The sequence below is a fragment of the Petaurus breviceps genome, unplaced genomic scaffold (assembly GCF_028583685.1).
Source record: "Petaurus breviceps papuanus isolate PSGF00001 unplaced genomic scaffold, PetGlider_PUasm1.0 173, whole genome shotgun sequence".
Classification (NCBI taxonomy): Eukaryota; Metazoa; Chordata; class Mammalia; order Diprotodontia; family Petauridae; genus Petaurus; species Petaurus breviceps.
The window spans coordinates 18,454,533-18,472,087 of NW_027185759.1; the positions used below are offsets into that span (position 1 = coordinate 18,454,533).

At 40.6% G+C, this 17,555-nt stretch overlaps 1 protein-coding gene across 6 annotated transcripts in view; it reads left to right on the forward strand.

The window, feature by feature from the left end:
- The window catches only part of RSRC1 (arginine and serine rich coiled-coil 1), a 428,038-nt gene that overhangs the window by 406,726 nt on the left and 3,757 nt on the right, over window positions 1–17,555 (forward strand). For all 6 annotated transcript variants that reach the window (XM_069083462.1, XM_069083461.1, XM_069083460.1 and 3 more), the window contains one exon: window positions 10,026–10,132. In XM_069083462.1, the coding sequence (XP_068939563.1) occupies window positions 10,026–10,132 (107 nt within the window). The remainder of the gene's footprint in view (window positions 1–10,025; window positions 10,133–17,555) is intronic.

A 17,555-nucleotide genomic window follows, 5' to 3' on the forward strand; every position in this document is an offset into this window, starting at 1 on the left:
CTGTAAGCCAAAAAGTTAAAATACATATGCAGCTATGGGTGTTCATGGTGTATAAAGGTTATTGGGGATACAAAGATATAAAAGATAGAAGAACCCAGTAATTGCCTTTAAGATCAGAGCACAAAGCATTACTTTGGATTTTACAAGGCCAGCCAGCAACAAAAGAGCGGTAATTTATGAGCTCAGCGTAAAAGAATAGCATAATTGCATTAAAAATTAATGCTAATGAACACTAAAATGGGGAAGGTGGTTATGATGAAAGTTTGTATTCATCTTCCCTGGGCTGAATGATGGCTAGTGGCTTGATTAATGGCTTAATTTCTATCAATTAGCGGGGGAAAATCTCCTGCGAGACAAGGGTAAATTGAGCATTGAATTACATATCTTGCTTTTGTGTGCTGAGAAAAAAGAGCTGCGTATCTCTGATATTAGCCACAGTGACAAATGTGGTGGGCCCTGCAGTGTCTGCATTAGCTCTCCTGACAGGCTGCTTGTGTGTGGTTATGGGGTGTTTGGAGATGGCTGGCAGACAGCATTCCCTGCTAGTTACTTAGAAACATACAACTCTTCCATCTATAGAATTTTAATTAGAGTCAACAAGAATTCCAGAATTAAAATGGACAGCTAACAGCAACAGCAGAGTCTGTATTCTGCCCTCTTAATGTGGTGCAGCTCAAACCAGATTCCTTTATTCTGTCTGTTAAAAGAAGAAAAACGCTCAGCAGCTTTAAATGACTTGTTATTTCTTACCCCTTTATTAGCTGAGGCTTAATAACCTATATTTGTTATCATTATCTCTAGCTTAGACAGAACAAACCTATGGGACTGAGTGAAATATTTGGAGAGCATGTGGTGGTAAATAGATTCAAATTTTACCCAAAAGTTAGTTTTGATGTGACATGGTTTGAGATATACAAAGAAAGCATAACAGATGTCCATTTAGTTTTGTTGTTAAAATTTCCAATTCTGCCTTTTCTGAGGAAAATTACAATATATTCTCCTATAATTGGTGGCCTTTGATTCTGAATCAACCACTTCCTTACAGGGAAAAGAGAGGTTCTTCTTAAACCTCCTATAAGAATAAAACACAAACAAACCAAAATTGACATTTTTCCATGGCCCAACAACTTCAGATTTTCTGAAGAAGATTGGGGAAAAGAAGAACCAAGGGAGAAAAAAAACTCGTGAGATTTCTTGTTTGGTCTTGGCCAAATGCAGAACAGTTGTCATGGACTTTTGTTAATACAATACAAAAGCTATGCCAGAAAAGAAATAATTCTTACTTCAGAGCAATTGATCCTTACAAAGACTAAAGTATTTCTAGGCTTAATGATGTCCAGATTGGCTAGTAATTGTGCATTTAAAAGGCCTCAGTGGAGATTTTGTCTAAGTGGAATATCCATTGCCTTTGAAAAGTTTACAGACTTAAGGACTGACTGGGCCTTCTGGACAGAGGCCTACTTAGCATCCAAAAGAAGATGAGAATTAGGCTCTCCGTGCTCTACTCTGCTTTAGACAGGTAGAGTTCAAATGCAGAATGGATTTGCAGAAGAAATGGTTAGAGAGAGTAAAGGGAAAATGGGACATTACTTAAAATAGTGGTGTACCTCCAGCTGATGGGTAGAGAATAATAGAGACTGAATTAAAATTTAAGTTAGTCACTATAGAAAAGTCGTTGGTGGTTCTTCTAGTGAGTATTCAAGAGCCACAGTTATAAAAATAAAGATTATAAATCTAAATATTTAGGATGTGATTATCCTTATCAATACTGAAGGAAAGGAGTGAAACCTTGGTTTGGAACTCAGCCTCAAAATCTTGTGTCCCTGTTTGACTCTTCCCTCTTCTCTCTCTCACTCCCACCCGACACACACACACACACACATACACACACACGCACGCACACATACACACACACGCACACCCCAATGGGTTGTCAGTTCTTCTTCTGAAGTATTGCGAACATCCATCCCTTTTTCCCCTCTCCTACAACTGCCAGAGTCTGGTCAGTCTTTTCCTTAGCGCTGATCTTCCTACCAGCTTCACATGACCACCTGCCAAAATAACTTTGCTAACCTGCAGGTCTCATCGGGTCACTCCCTAACTTCGAACCCGCAGTGTCCCTTCATTGCCAACAAGATAAAATGCAGACTGCTTAGTTTTGCACTGAAAGGCTTCAGTTGATGTATCTATAAAATGGGGAGGGAAAGGGTCTATAGGCCCCCCTCACAGGTTTGTGGTGAGGCTGAAATTAGCCCACGTAAGTCAAGTGTTTCGCAGATCTTAAAGGCACTGTTTATAAATGTCACTTATCGTTATCATCATCATCGCTGTTATTGAGGCACACCACAATCTGAGTCTAATCTACCTTTCCAGCCAATTTCACATGACTCCCATTTGCAAACTGTACTCCAAACAAATTGTTTCAAGCTGACATCTCCCACCACTGTGCTTTCATTCCTACATGCCATCTTCCAGGCTCGTGTGATGCCTCTTCCTCCCTGACCCTGCAACTGCAAAGTTTCTCTCCCACTTCGTGTTTCCCCCTAGAACTCTATCAAGGTCTCTCCTTTGTTCCTGTCACCTCCTACTTATCTTCATGTATGCTGCAACCCCCTTACACATAGAATATTAACTCCCTGAGGGGAAAGGCTGTGGCCCTTTTCATTTTTGTGTCTCCAAAATTTAGCACAGTGTCTTAAAACACAGTAGGAGATTAACAAATGTATGTTACTCTTGATAAAATTGTACTTACTACTGTATGCTCCCCAAAAAATCTACCTGACCCTTTAAGTACTTTTTTTTTAATTAGACTTCTGTAACTTGGCCCGTTAAAAGGAAATCCAGACATTGGTGGCCAGTCACAGTTGTATGTGTCCCTCCAGTCCCTACACTAGAACAGATTTATGAAAGCATAATTTTCCCTATGTGAGATCATAATAAACTGTCTGTAGAGTTCAGAAGTTGGATTGTTTCATCAACTGGCCATTGTAATTCTCCCATTCTGCAAAACCCACTTCTTAAGAACTTATGTAACCACTTGTAAAGCTGAGGGAGAGAAATACACTTGGCAGAATGGACCAACCTCACCCAGCCTTAGCTCCTGCTCTGTATAGGATCCACTTTAAAGCCTGGAGAAGGTTAAGGTCAGCAGGAACTTATGGAACTTTTTTTTTTTTATGTGGGTGCTCAGACACTGAAAGGCCATGCCGCTAGAGAACAAAGTCCAGCAGTTGCTACCTGCCTGTCAGGGCGTACAGGCATCAGTGATGGAACTGGTGCCAGACTCAGTTGTCTGAGGGCCAGCTACCCAAAGTCACCATTAGGTTTACCATAGGATGGTGAACCTTGAGGCACAGCAGCTGCCAAATACCACTAAGTGGCTGAGGATGTGTCCTCCGCATCAGTAGATGGAGGACCCTCACGAATAAAATAATGGATTCTTGAAATGCTCAGGTGACTACATTGGCCTTCCCTCTACTTCTTCAGTCTTTTGTCTCTCCTCCCTATCATTACTGGCCCACACACACACATTTTCATTGTAAACACCCTGCGTTAATAGCTCAACCCAAAAGACAGATCCCAGCTCACATTATTCACATGGGAATTTTAAAGAAAGTTATATGCAATCCCTTTATCTATGAGCAAAATAATTATAAACTAAATAAACTATAAATATAGTATATTATATATAGTATATATAATATGTAATACATAATATAATATATAGTATATTATATATATAATATATATAAACTATAAATATAGTATAAACTAGAAGAATTAACCACATTAAAGTCCTTAAAAATACCTTGGGATAGGCTTTAAATTTTTTCAAAAATAAAATTTATATTTTATTACTTTTTCCCTTATATTTTAAAAGATTTTATTAAGGTAGCCTTTAACATCAAATCAATCAGCAGATGTGTTTAAATTCTTAATGTAAACAAAACTTTACAGGAGATCTGAGCATAGATTCTGCTCTCACTGCAATATGTGATTGATCTGTGATGTCAGTGATGGAGAGCATTCTGTGCAGTTGTTAATCATGACACACCCATACGTTCTCATCTTGTGTGACATCCTGGGCAGGGGATCCACCCATCCTCCTGCCAGTAGCCTTCTTCCAGTAACCTTGACCAATAATGGGAGCACATGGTTTGTCCATTGGTAAACGTCTGTACCAATCGCAGTCATCCATAAATGAAGGGAGCTGGTTTAGGAGTCAGGAATTGCTCGTCAAAGGAGGCCTTTCCACAGAGGATCCCCACTTTGAGGAGGCACTGGAGTATGAGTCTCATTCAACTCCCCAGCTCTGGCAGCTACAATATGTAGTTTATCTTCTCAAGGAATTTACTACTTGGGGAAGAAAAGGCATGAAAAGATAGCTGACAGTCAAAAGTACCATAGTGGCTACCAGTTCTACCATTATGAAAAGGCAGTTGCTCTGTATGAGGCAGAAGACATGAGTTTGAATGTCAGTTTTCCCACAGACTAATTTGAAGCAGATACAACCTCCTGGGGCCTCAGTTATTTTGTCCGTTTTTTGGTTTTTCTTTGTATCCCTAGGGTTTAGCACAGTGCTTGGCACAGAGAACCAGTTACTAAATGTTTGCTGATTGATTGATTCTTCCTTAAAATTGGATTGGACGAGATGACCTGTAAAGTCCCCTTCAGCCCTACCACTCTGCCATGCTGTGATATTGCCAACTGCAAACAATACTGTTCTAAAAATTCAGGGGAGAGAGAGGTTCATTTCCAGCTCTGGAGGCTTCCCAAAAGAGAGCAGGATTTAGGCTGGGCCTTGATAAGCACAGGATCTAGAGAGGAAGGTAAGGGCACTTGAGAAGGGAGGAAAAATTGTGGGCTTCCTTTTTCATTGAATGAAAACTAATTTGCTGCACCATACAATCTTATGTGCTGATATTTATACCACAAAAAAAGTGTTCCTGACTGGTGCACTAGAACCTCATTGTAATTTAGCATAAGGTGAGTCTGTCCCAGCACCACATAAAACAGGGCTCATTAATAGAAGCACTACAATGAACTCCTTATAACACAGCCTCTGATATGACAAAGTTCTGTGTTGTGGACCCCAGAACCTCGTTAAAACGATTTTGAAATACAGCCTCACACCTATCAAACGTGCAACAAGAACTCAAAAAAGCATTAGAGCTCTAATGACAATTGTGGAGGAACCTGTACACTCATTCATTACCAGTGGAGTTGCAAACTTGCAGAATCTTTTGGGGGAGCAGTCTGGCAGAGTACATGGTAAAAGTTGGGAGTATGCTCTGAAAGTGTTAATTAACAAAAACAACAAAAAGTCATCTGTTCACATATTTTAATAGCAACACAGTGTGTAATTGCAAAAAATTAAAAGTAACCTAAATAACTAACAGCAGAGGTGTACCAAAATAAATTGTGATGTGAATATAATAGAATCCTGTAAGGCAGCTCATACCAGTAAGTATGGGAAATACAACAAAACTGGAAGCTTTTGAGAAAACGCAGAGGGGGTTGGGGAGAAGAATCAAAATCATGGAGTGCACACCAACTGTAATCACATAAAAAGAAACTTGAATTAGAATAAACAAAGAAGATTTAGAGGCAGTGACTGAAAATGCGTTTGTGCAACTTTAGTCAGTTAATTTAAATGTAAACAGCAGCTGGGTGGCAGAGTGGATAGAGTACCAGACCTGGAGTTAGGAAGACCTGAGTTCAAATCAGGAAGCAGACCCTTACTAGCTATGTGACTCTGGCCAAGTCACTTAACCCTGTTTGCCTCAGTTTCCTCATCTGTAAAATGTGCTAGAATTGGCAGACCAGTCCAATATCTTTGCCTTGAAAACCCCAAGTAGGGTCAGAAAGAGTTGGACATGACTGAAACAGCTAACAAAAACAATATTTCTTGATAGATCACCTAAGCAACCAACCACTGAGCCCTCCTTTGTAACAAAGGAAACCAGGTAAAAGCAGCAGACCAAGTGACCTCATCTGACAGAGTTCCTACAGGGAGTCCCACACCTTTCTAAGAAAGCTCAGGGAGTAGCATTTCTTTTTCTCTTCCCCAAGACAGAGATTTGTCATTACAATTACTCGATGTTTGGCTTTGTTTTACTAACACATTGTATTTTGAAAAGGAGCCACTATTAAATCTTTCCTGCATGCCTCAAAATGGATACAGTGACCTTGTTTTCTCCACGCTGGGCTAGTGCAGTGCAAGCTTGGGCAGGCCTGGCCTGGTGATGGATTTAGTATGTCGCATCTGAAGACCCATTGCTAGACTGCAGACAGAAACTCTTAGAAACCATCTACTAAGTTGTGGAAGGCCTGAAATCTGTTATGATAAAGGCAATAGCCACGCTGATGAAATCACAGGTCCTTAAAATATGTTTAGTGGAAAACTGGGAATGTGTCTTAATGAAAGGGAGGGCAGCAATTGTTTAAATACAAGTAAGTGTTGGAGCAGGAGTTCTTAACCCTTTATTATGTCATGGACCCCTTTTGCTGTATGATAAAAAAAAAACTAGATTCCTCAGAATAATGTTGTCAGATGCATAAAATAAAATACATCAGATGATAAAGGAAATCAATTATACTGAAATATAGTTATGAAAAAAATCTGTTTCAGTTCATGGACCCTCCCACCCCATGTAAAGAACACCCTATGTGCAGATATTTACCAATTGTTTACAACAAAATCAGTAAAGTGCCATCTTAGCATAGAAGTTAATTATCATTTCATTCTCAGTATTTCTAAATCTCTTGAAATACATAAAGATAACTTTTCCAATTGATTTGAACCAATTACTATTTTAATGGCTAAATTATACCCTCCACAGAAATTTCAAAGTTATTTCCATTATTAAATAGCTCAATCTAAAAACACCCCATTTGTTTATTATTTGTGGCATTTTGGCAATATATTTAAGGATGCACAGAGGAAAGTAACCTGAGGAATAACTTGATAGCTCTGTGGTCAGAATGCTGAGATTCTGTGAAGCACATTTAATTTGGGGAAAATTCACTAAATATTAATATTCTGAGTCACTTGATGCTGAAATTTCAGTATGTGTGTGTTCAGATAGGGTGCTTTCCCCAATACTTTGGTTGACTCTTTTTTCCTGTGACATCTTGTCTGCTAATGCCATCTGCTGTTTTCAGTAGAGCATTGCTGCCCAGTTTGGGACCATTAGCTTAGACAGGCTGTGTCTATCCATAAATAACAGAAAGACTGACACAATGAAGGCTTGCATTAGAGCCCTGTAGTTTTATTTAACTGTTTCCAAGTAATGTGTTGTCATTTGCTAAAATTTTTAAAACAAATCTAAGTGTTAATGTTGCATTATCTGAAAGTACTCATGACTGTGGCCTTATTTCCTATAAGTAGGAAGAGCCTTATATTTTTTATATAAAAATAGCCTCAACAATAACTAATGAAATATTTAATTTTGCCTTTTCACTATGAAGAGAGTAAAAGGATTTGCCGTACAGTGAGTTTGTATTGATTTTTTTAACTGTAGCCTCTTAGCTTTCTGACTCCATTATTTTTTATTTTACTATGAAATACATATCCCTTCTACTGACATCTGACAACATATGGAAGTCATTTTATCCACCAATAATGTGTTTGTCAAAAAGTATCACACACTAATGGATTGTGCTTCCTTCCAGATCATTTTTACCATGTTAATGTCATTGATGTCACTCTCAAAACCTTCTGTGATTTTGATTCTGTCTGTAACTTTGTTATTTGTCTTTACCATCAGTTCACATCCGATTAACACAAGTGTTCAAAAAAGAAATTTTTTATGCACAAGATTGAAATGATGGCCAGTTTTTTAAGTTTTCATATTTTTCCACACATTCAGTACCACACACATTTACTGAAGGCCTAGGGATCGGCAGGTACTAGCATTCTCTAGAATTTGGGTGTTTACCAGGCATAGTCTAAAAGGCAGAATCAGTCTCTGTAAGCTACAATCGTGGATGTCTCCTGAAAGCATACCACAAGCAAAGAGTTAAGACAGGAATTTAAGGCAGCCAATGCTAGAACTGCTAATGTGCATCTGAGGAAATACAGAGCACGTTGTAAAAGCTAATGTTTTCATGTCACAGAAAAATAAGCTTTTAGAAGACTGAAAACAAATTTCATGCAGAAGATGTCCCTTTTAGTCAGAAGAATGTTACTAAAGCTTTCCTACTCATGATACCATTGTTTCCACACTAAAAGGAAGTGTGCTCTCTTAGCTTATTTTTCATATCTTAGGGTAAGTGATCTAGCCTTCTCCTATCTGTCCTGTCACTTTGCTATTTCTGAATTGACTTTTCCAGAAGCACAAAGAAGATAATGTTCTGCTGTCTTCTAATCTGTCTGTTGGTCTTTCTCCTTGCCTCTATTGTGATGCTCTCCATTGTCATCTCTTTAAGCATTCTGTCCCTTTGGCCAAGCTCTGCAATGACACTTTTATGAGTGTTCCAAGCTGGGAGTGTGCCCAGGGTTAAAGCCGCAAACACGACAAGCTTTAGCTGTCAGGAGTTGTTTGTGATCTCACCCCTGACATCTAGGGAAGCACTTTGCAAACCCAAATGAGAAAATGTGTCTTATTTTCCCAGCAGAGGAAGAACTATGAATTCAAATCACTCAGCATTTCCAAGATAGTCCCAAAGTCTGAAGAGAGCTCTTATTAATTCTCATTGCAATATTAGTGATTGGAAAATGACCTCAGACTAATTAAGAATCATTTATGACTTTCCCCTAATTAATAATAGTCCAAAGCCAGGTCATGTAGAACAGCATATGTAATGACATTGCTTTATAAATCTGCTCGGGCTTTTGCCAAGATATGTAAAGTAACTGACTAGATTTGTCGCATTGGATGTATCAGTACTACAGTGTGGGCATGGTAGCCTGCACCCGGGTTCTACTTCAGTGGCTCATGGAGGTGACTTTGAACTCTCTCAAGCTAATGCCAGCAGAGTCTGGCAGGTCTGACTGAGCTAGAAAATCTAGTACGGGATCAGTGGTGCTCTGAATACAAAGACTGACCGCCAGACCATGACTTGAGGAAAGGTAATCCAGAGAACACAGGGCTGCCTTCTTTATCAGTGGAGGGAGCATCCATGCCAATGAAATCACCTCCCCCTTCCTCCCACACCAACATGCTTTAGATTGGTTGGAAAATAAAATTCCTCCTAGGGTTTAGAATTGTCTTGGTGAATTTTATTATTTGTAGACCTGGTAGTCAGAGAGATTTCGTACAGGAAAAAAAAAACTTTTTGTTTGTTTGTTTGAGATCACTTCCAGGAAAACAATATAGCTGACCAAATGATTTATTTTATACATAGAAATGTAAGAATCAAAAACTAAACATGCCTTTATAAAAGACAAGTAGTGTCTAAAGCTAAGCTTGTCTTTAGATCGTCTCTTTTTTAAATCCACCATGCTTGCATATAGCCTGTTGTTAATGAATGTCTTGATTTATTAGATGGAGATATACATATTTCTTCATCAAAGCTAAAATTATTTCCATGGGTCATCTGATGATAACTGCTAGTTTTCACCCAAATTTTTAAGTTCCATTACCAAAAAAATGGTAGCTGCTAATTCGCCATCTTATTTATAGCACAAGCTAGAATGCAGAATCCATTATGTGGTTTATGAACCATAAAGAGAAAAATGTTTCCCATTGGCCTTAGCTTATGAAAGAACTAAATACCCTCCTGCAAGATTAACCCAGATCCATTGGGATCATTGTCAGTGTTAACATTTTTTCAGCAAAATTGCCCTTTTCCAATGAAGCACTTCCTTAGCTCTTGGGGAATATCATTCTACAGTCTTCAGTCCCTCATTGGTTGTGAACTGGATGAGAATTTCTTTGTGACAATTTGGCTTAGATGTCTTGACCTAAACCCAGTTCATATTTCATAAGCAATAAAACATCTTCAGAAAACATTTTATAGACATCACATTGATCACAAGCCTCCCCTAAAATGTGTTGACAGTGTGTACCCTCTTTTTGTAGACCAAGCCACCTTAGGAGAGCAAGTGAAACGAGTCAAAGAAATTGAAGCGATTGAAAGCGATTGCTTTGTTCAACAGACATTCAGATCAAGTAAAGAAGTCAGGAAGGTAAGTTCCCCTTTGTCTGCCCCTGGCTATTGGGAAGAATCCTTAGGGTTCCGGCTGAGGAGGTGCCATGGGAATGCATGTGGCCTGGAGTGGAAACCCTTGGCCTTCAAGTGTCTGTTCTGATGAGAGAAAGAGATGCTCCAGGAAAAGGCAATGTCAGACATATTGCCCAGAGCAAGTGTCCCAGCATCAGCTGAACAAATGTGCTGGGAACACCAGTTTTATCCTGGTTTTAGCTTTAGTTTTAAATTGACATGGTAAGCAAAGGGTGAGAATTCTATGCCAGCTGATGATAGTTTATACTGTTTACACTGTGTGTGAAGCACTATCTTTTTTAGACTTTTCCCAGCAAGTATTTTAGTAGAAGAAAAGTTGTGTGACTGTGCTTGGTCATTCCTTTGATGATGACTGGCCTCTCCCATTCTTAAAGCATTACTGCCTTTAGGAGCTCCGAGAAAGGAGGCTCATCCTCTGAACACACGTGCTGCACAGGCGTTTTGCAGGTGCTTCCATTCCAGTGACACTGTTGCTAAGTATTAACCTTTCTGTTGAATATTTCATGATGATGCTCACTCATTAGAACAACTCAGAAGTCATTAAAAAAATTATTTCTTCTTTTAAGAAAAGGTTCTTATCTTCTGAAATAAGTAACTATCTGGGAAAAAATCTATTTAACATACATAGATCATGAAGACATGTTTTATGATTATTTTTATCACAAATATTCTATTTTCTTGGAATATTTTATAATTTCTAGCCCCCAAAATTGCGTATGCACCAGGAGACACTTGTAGCATTAGACTAGTTAGAGTCAGTTGGTTAGTGATAAAATAATGAATATGTGTCAGCTAAACCCCCCAGACTAGCAGGCAGGAAATCACTACACCATTTAAAAGATTGCTTTTCTGGGCCCGTGGAAGCCTTCTACAGAAAGATTTCACAGGAATCAGTCAGTCAGTAAACATTCCTGAAGCCTCTACTATGCTCTGGGCCCCAAGGATGCAAAGAGAGGCAAAATCCAGCCGCTCCTGTTCTTCCTCTCTGTTTTCCCCATCTGCGGCCCCTGCTCGGTATCGCTTCACTTCCTTAAGGGTCTTGGCAGTCTGGGCAGCCAGGCCAACTGAACTCTTCCCTTCAGCCTTAACATTTTCCCCACTTCCTCTGCCTCCGCGACTGAGCCTTTAGTGCTGCTGCAGGAGGTAACACTACTGTGGAAACAGTCACCTCTGCACTGCTCCCCCTTCCCCTCCCGCTGCTTCACCGTCTTCTTGCTCTGCCCTCACGGATGCGCTGCGGAGCTTCCTGTGTTTGCTACATCAGAGCGTCTCTTTCTTCAGCCGTCCTTGTCTCAGCAGATAAAAGTCCCTGCCTTCTTCACTAAGAGCCATCTCTAGCAGGCATCTTCATATTCCCTATTCCGTATCTCAGAACCCCTCTCCACCTTCATCTTTTCTCACATCTTGAGAAGAAGTAATTCTTCTTGTTCCCATTCAGGTCCTCTCTATCTCCAGTCCCCCAGGTTTCCAACTCCCTTTTATATGTTGGCTTTTCTCATTAGAATATAAGATCCTTGAGGGTAGGAGCTGCCTTATTTCCTTGTATTTATTATTTATTTGTGTTTATTATCCCTCTCACTTAGCAAAGTGCCTGGTATACAGTCAGTACTTAATAAATATTTTATGTATCCTCATCTCCCAGTGTGCCTTCTCCATTGTCAACAAATACATTTTAAAAAATGAAAGCAGCTTAATTTAACCAGGCAGTTTCTATGCTATCATCCTGTATCTCTCCTCCATTCTCTGTTCCTAGAAGCAATAGCTAAGGGGCAGCTTTGACACAGTGGATAGAGCACCAGCCCTAGAGCCAGGAGGACCTGAGTTCAAATCCAACCTCAGATGCTTACTAGCTGTGTGACCCTGGGCAAGTCACTTAACCCTAATTGCCTTTTAAAATAAAAAAGAAGCAGTAGCTAAGCCAGTTTCCACTTCCTCACCACCTGCTCGTTTTCTGACCCACCACTCTCCTAAAACTGTTCTCTCAAAGCTTACCAGTGACATCATAGTTGCTAAATCCAAAGATGCTTTTTCAGCCTTTGCTTGTCTTTCTTTGATACTTCATCTGCTTTTGAGTGTTGACCACCCCTTCAAGGAGGATTCACTCTGATGGGGCTCTCTGCTGATCCCCATATAACTGCCCCTTCTCTGTTTCCTCTGCTAGTTCCGCTTCCATGTCCACCAAGGCTGCCTTTGGCCCTCTTCTGTCCCTGCTCTTCCTCCCTTGGCATTCTTAGGGATATGTGGTACTTCTGTGGGTTCAGTTACCTCTCTAAAGATGACTCCCCAAACATGTATGCCCAGTGTGTATAACTGCATACATGTCCCCATCGGGAGCATCTCAAGCCCAATGTGTCCCAAACATCTGTCTCTTTATTTAAATGTTCTTAAACTTTATTTAAATGTTCTGGGTGTCTTAGATTTAGGAAGTCTTAGCAAAAAACTGAAGGCCTCATGGGCACAAGCTTCATTTTGGTCTCTCCTGCCAATCTAAGGCAGCAAAAAGAGGTCTTCGACGTGAAGGCACCAGACAAGTGAACATCTGATTAAGGATCCTGGTATCTGAGAATGGATTTTTAAAATTCTGGGACAGGTTAAAATAGAGGAATGATGGGCTCTTGGTCAGGGGTGAATCAAGATGGAGCAAAAATACATTTAGCAGAGTGTTTAAGATTTACTCTAAAAAGTACTAAACTGGAAAGGAAGGAAGAGCTGGAGTGAAAAAAGAAAGAAAACTCATTCTCTCCCACAAATAAGGATGTAGGAGAGGTAGTGTTACACAGAGAGCTGACCCTGGAGCCAGAGAGGCCTGTTCCAGTCCTGGCCTGGCGCCCCTGAGCAGCTCTAAGGCCACGCCTTCCTACTCCAGGGCCTCTAGGTGGATGCGGATGGAGTAAAGTCTGTTCATTACAGCTGCTGAGGACATCCGTCATTGACATCCTATAGGGTTGGAATAGAATTTGAAGGGAAATATTTAATCCCCCAAAGGAAACTGTGGAATAAGGGAAGACCCAAGGGCCAGTGCTCAGAGGAAAAAATAAATTTCTAAAGAAAGGGGATGACTTTTAGAAAACCCTTGGGCAGATGAATAGCAGATCAAAAGCTAGTCTGAGAGTCAAGAAGACATGAGTCTATGTCTGTGAATCCGTCCATCTATATATGTGTACATGCACAGAAGTATCGATACAGAGGCTGTCCTAAAAGTTAAGGCCATTTTAAGCTTTGAAAGCTTCAAGCTACACACAGATGTTGGAGATGGATCCCTACACCAAAACACACTCTTTTGTACCTCTTATATCATGCCAGATACCAAAGAAATAACATTCAGTGTGGAAAAGGTGCTGATCTACATTAGTGAAGGGAATTTCTTTATCTGGCAGTTCCCTCTGATAATGATACCACAGGTCTAGTCCCTAAATACACACACATACACACACACACACACACACACACACACACACATATTTTGTTTTGGGACCACACCTCTAATTTCTTTAGTATGGAATGTTCACAGTGAAGAATTCTCTCTTCTGGATAAAGACGTCCCCTACCAACTGAGCTCAGTCAGCACTTTCTCTGCACCTTCTAGTCTCAAAGATTGCGTGGGTTAAATGACTTGTCCAGTGTCACCCAGCCAGTATGTGGCAAGGGCAGAATTTGGACTAAGGCTAGTCACTGTCCAGATAAATAGGCAGGGCAGATGGATAGAATGATAGATGGACAGATGGAAATAAATGGCTAGAGGCAGATACAGATGACAGATAGATGTACATATAGACATATATGTACTTGCATCTTCCAGATTTCAAGGCCAGCTTTCTAACCAATACACCATACTATCTCAGAGCCTTCTACCTACCTAGTTATTCCCTTTTTTTGGAATTTTTTTCCCTTCTTGAGTATTGACTTTGAGTTTTTCTTTATTCAACATTTTCCTTTGGAACTAAATGTTTCTCTTTAAATTCACTTTGAATTTTGTCCTTATCCTACAACTCTTCTCAGTCAGTTTCCTCTGTGAATTTAGGGAACACGCTCTGCTCCATCATCCAAGTTATTGGAGACCACTGAGAATTATAGACGTTATATGCAAACCAAGCAGAATGTCTTCTTAAGACAGTCCTCTGGGTCACTAATGGCTCACTGCACTATGGCTAAAATATTTTTAAAGTTAGCCCCATTTTTCCTTTTCCTGCTGTTCTTCTTTTCTTTCCTTTGCTCCCTGTTCTCCTCAATCCCCCAGGGGACAGCTGTAACCCACCACAGCATGTTCATCTGTATCAATGCCACATATGTCTTCTCTGTTATACTGTTGGCCTTCCCTCAATCTGAATGATTTCCTGATCTTTTTCCCTGTCCTGTTTCTCCATTTCTGAATTTTTGCTGCATCTGACAAGTTTTCTCCGAGTTCCTAAAAGGATACAGGGTACATAAGACTCTCCAATGGTTACTTCACAACACCCCCCCCCCATCCCAGGTCTTTCTGACCACTCCTTGAATTGCTGCCCCTTCCCCTCCAGCAGGATTAAAACAACTGAGTTCCCAAGAGAATCTGTTCACATTTCCCTTCTTGGAGTAGAAACATACCAATGACTCTTTGAGAACCATTTTATTTATTTATGCTTTAGTGATGTCTTTTTTTTTTATACCATAGTCATTTCACAATATTTGACACTCCCCACCCAGCACTACCACCATAGAATCCTTTCTTGTAACACTGAAAAATAGTTCAACAAAACCAACTGACATATCCTAGCTGTATATGACAATATGTGCAGCATAAGTGTACCACATAGCCCCTACCTCCCTATTGAGAAGAGAGCCATTTCACTGAGATTGGATGAAAGGAAAAGATTGCCATTAAAATGTGTCACTGAAATGCTGATTCATCTCCAATAAAACCAAACAACTCTAGCATTACTATGCAAAATTATGAAAAAGGAATTAATGAGTTCCTTATCCTTACCCTAATGAACAGCCCATTTTCTTACCCTGATCTGATTTGGAATTTGAAAACACTGGAATTTAGATAAATCATTACCCTTTAAGAAAATCATCTTAGGTCTTAGACACAAAAAATCAGCACCTGTTTTCTTTCTCATCTTTATCATTATTTTAAATTTCCATGACAGTCATTAGTTATTCACAGGAACACTACCATTTGCTTTTTTAAAAAGTCAACAACTTTGCTTACAGATTTTCTGTCAACTTCATACTCCTTAGTTTAAGAGGAGGTATAATAAAATTAAAAGACAGTATTCCATTAGTAACTTCCTAACAATCATAGCTGTCCAGACATAGTCATGGCTACCTCGAAAGGATTAGAGTGCCCCTTCCTTGGAGGTCTTCAAGACAGAGGCTGGACAACCACAGTGTATAACAGTGGAATTTCTTTTTTTCTATCAGTTGGGCCAGGTGGCCGTTCTCTCCAACTCTCAAATTCTGTAATTCTGTGATTCTGACATTTCTCATCAGTGCTCAAACACTGATCCAAGTAGCCTAAATTAGTTATGACCACTTCTGAAGTCTAGGGAGGGCGATTGTCTCACTTGAATGAGAATCACGAATGAAATAACAGAACATGGATCTAGGAGTCCAAAGACCTGAGCTTGCCTAAGGTCTGGTTCTAACACTAGACAAGTCACCTCATGTCTCTGTGCACTGATGTCCTCACATAAAATGTGCAGAAGGATGTTCCAGTGCTGCCTCACAGTGTGAAAAAGGTGTTTTGTAAATCTTGAACCACTCCACGGAGGTGAGTTTTTTGTGGGTGTGCCCAGTGTTTGCCATCTGTATACTAGGCCTACTGCACATCCCTGAAGGCAGTGACTCTGGTTCTTTCACTGATCTTGTGTTAGCCTCTGCAATCCTGTGCTAAGTGTATAATCTGATCCTCATGTCCTGTTCACATGGCTGCCCCCACATAGCTGTTAGAATTAACATCCTTGCTCAGAGGGTGGAGAGAAGATCCTTCATTTAGACAGCACCTTTCTTTCCTCATTCAGTAGTTTCTTATTTGGTCTCCACACTGTTCATGGTGTGGCAGAGTGGGAAGAACCCCAAGTCTCTTGTTTGGGACAAACACACTGAGTTTGAATTCCAAAATGATGCATACTACCTGAGTAGCCATGGGAGCCTCTCCTCCTCTCCCCATTGATAGTCTCAAAAGTCCTTTCCTTTTCTAAAACAGCTAAGCCTGTGAAATAAGGGGCATACTCCTTGCCCTCAGATAACTACAGTTTGGCCCAGGAAATAAAGCAAGGTCCCAAGGCCATCTGTAATTAAGTGATTAAATGCTATGGATGCCTCCCCTTTCTTACCTTTCACTCTGTCCTGAACTCCTGCTCCTTCCATGACCCCTTCTCCTCCAAAGACAGCATTTTTAGGTCAGAGACTCTTTCACTTTGGGCTTTGTATCCCAAGGTCCTGACTCAATGCCTTGTACAGATGATTCAGGTCTGCCGTTTTTTCAGCTATGTCTGACTCTGTGTTTGTGTAGTGCATTGCATTCCTATCACAGATTCAAACTGCTTTCTCACAAATTCCTGATAAACTGCTCTGATTGCTAACTCATGGTTTCTCAGCTCTTAGCCTCCTCAACCTCTCTGTGGCATTTGCCATTGTTGAGGTAGATCAGAGAGGGAAAGGAGGAGTTTAGTTTCACTTTGCATTTAAGATGCCAACAGGACGGCCCAGTGTTGGGGGCTGGATATATAGACTTGGAAGAAATAAAACCCTTGGGTTGGATGAGATAATCCTCCAAGGAAGCCTAGAGAGACAAAAGACAACCACAGAATCTTGGAGGACACACACTTTGGAAGGAAGAAGACAATGAACCAGTAAAGGAACCAGGTGAAAGGAGTCTGGGAAATCCAGGAGAGAGCAGCATCAGAAAGACCAAAGGAGCCAGGAATGTCTGGGAAAAGGGGGTGGTCAGCAGACAGACGCTGCCAAAGGCCAGAGAACTGGAGGCCTGAGAACGTCAGTTGTGTTATGGGACAACCTGGGACTCGGAACCCAAATCACAAGCGCCTGCAGGATCAGCGGATGGCAGAAGCTATGCTCTTTCTAGGAGTTTAACTGGAGGGTAGTTTGAGGAGATGGGGAAGAACGTTCTTTATTAGAAGAGAATTGTGCATGTTTGTAGGCAAACAGGAAAGGGAAGATGAAGAGGGGAGTAAACTAACAGTGGAACAAAGTCTAGAGGAGAAGGGAGGTAAGGACCAAGTAAACAGAGGAGGGCAGGAGGCGAGACAGCTGAGGACCCAGTGGACGGAGTGTGCCTAGCCAGGAGGGCAGAAGGTGGGACAGCTGAGGACCCAGTGGACGGAGTGTGCCTGGCCAGGAGGGCAGGAGGTGGGACAGCTGAGGAC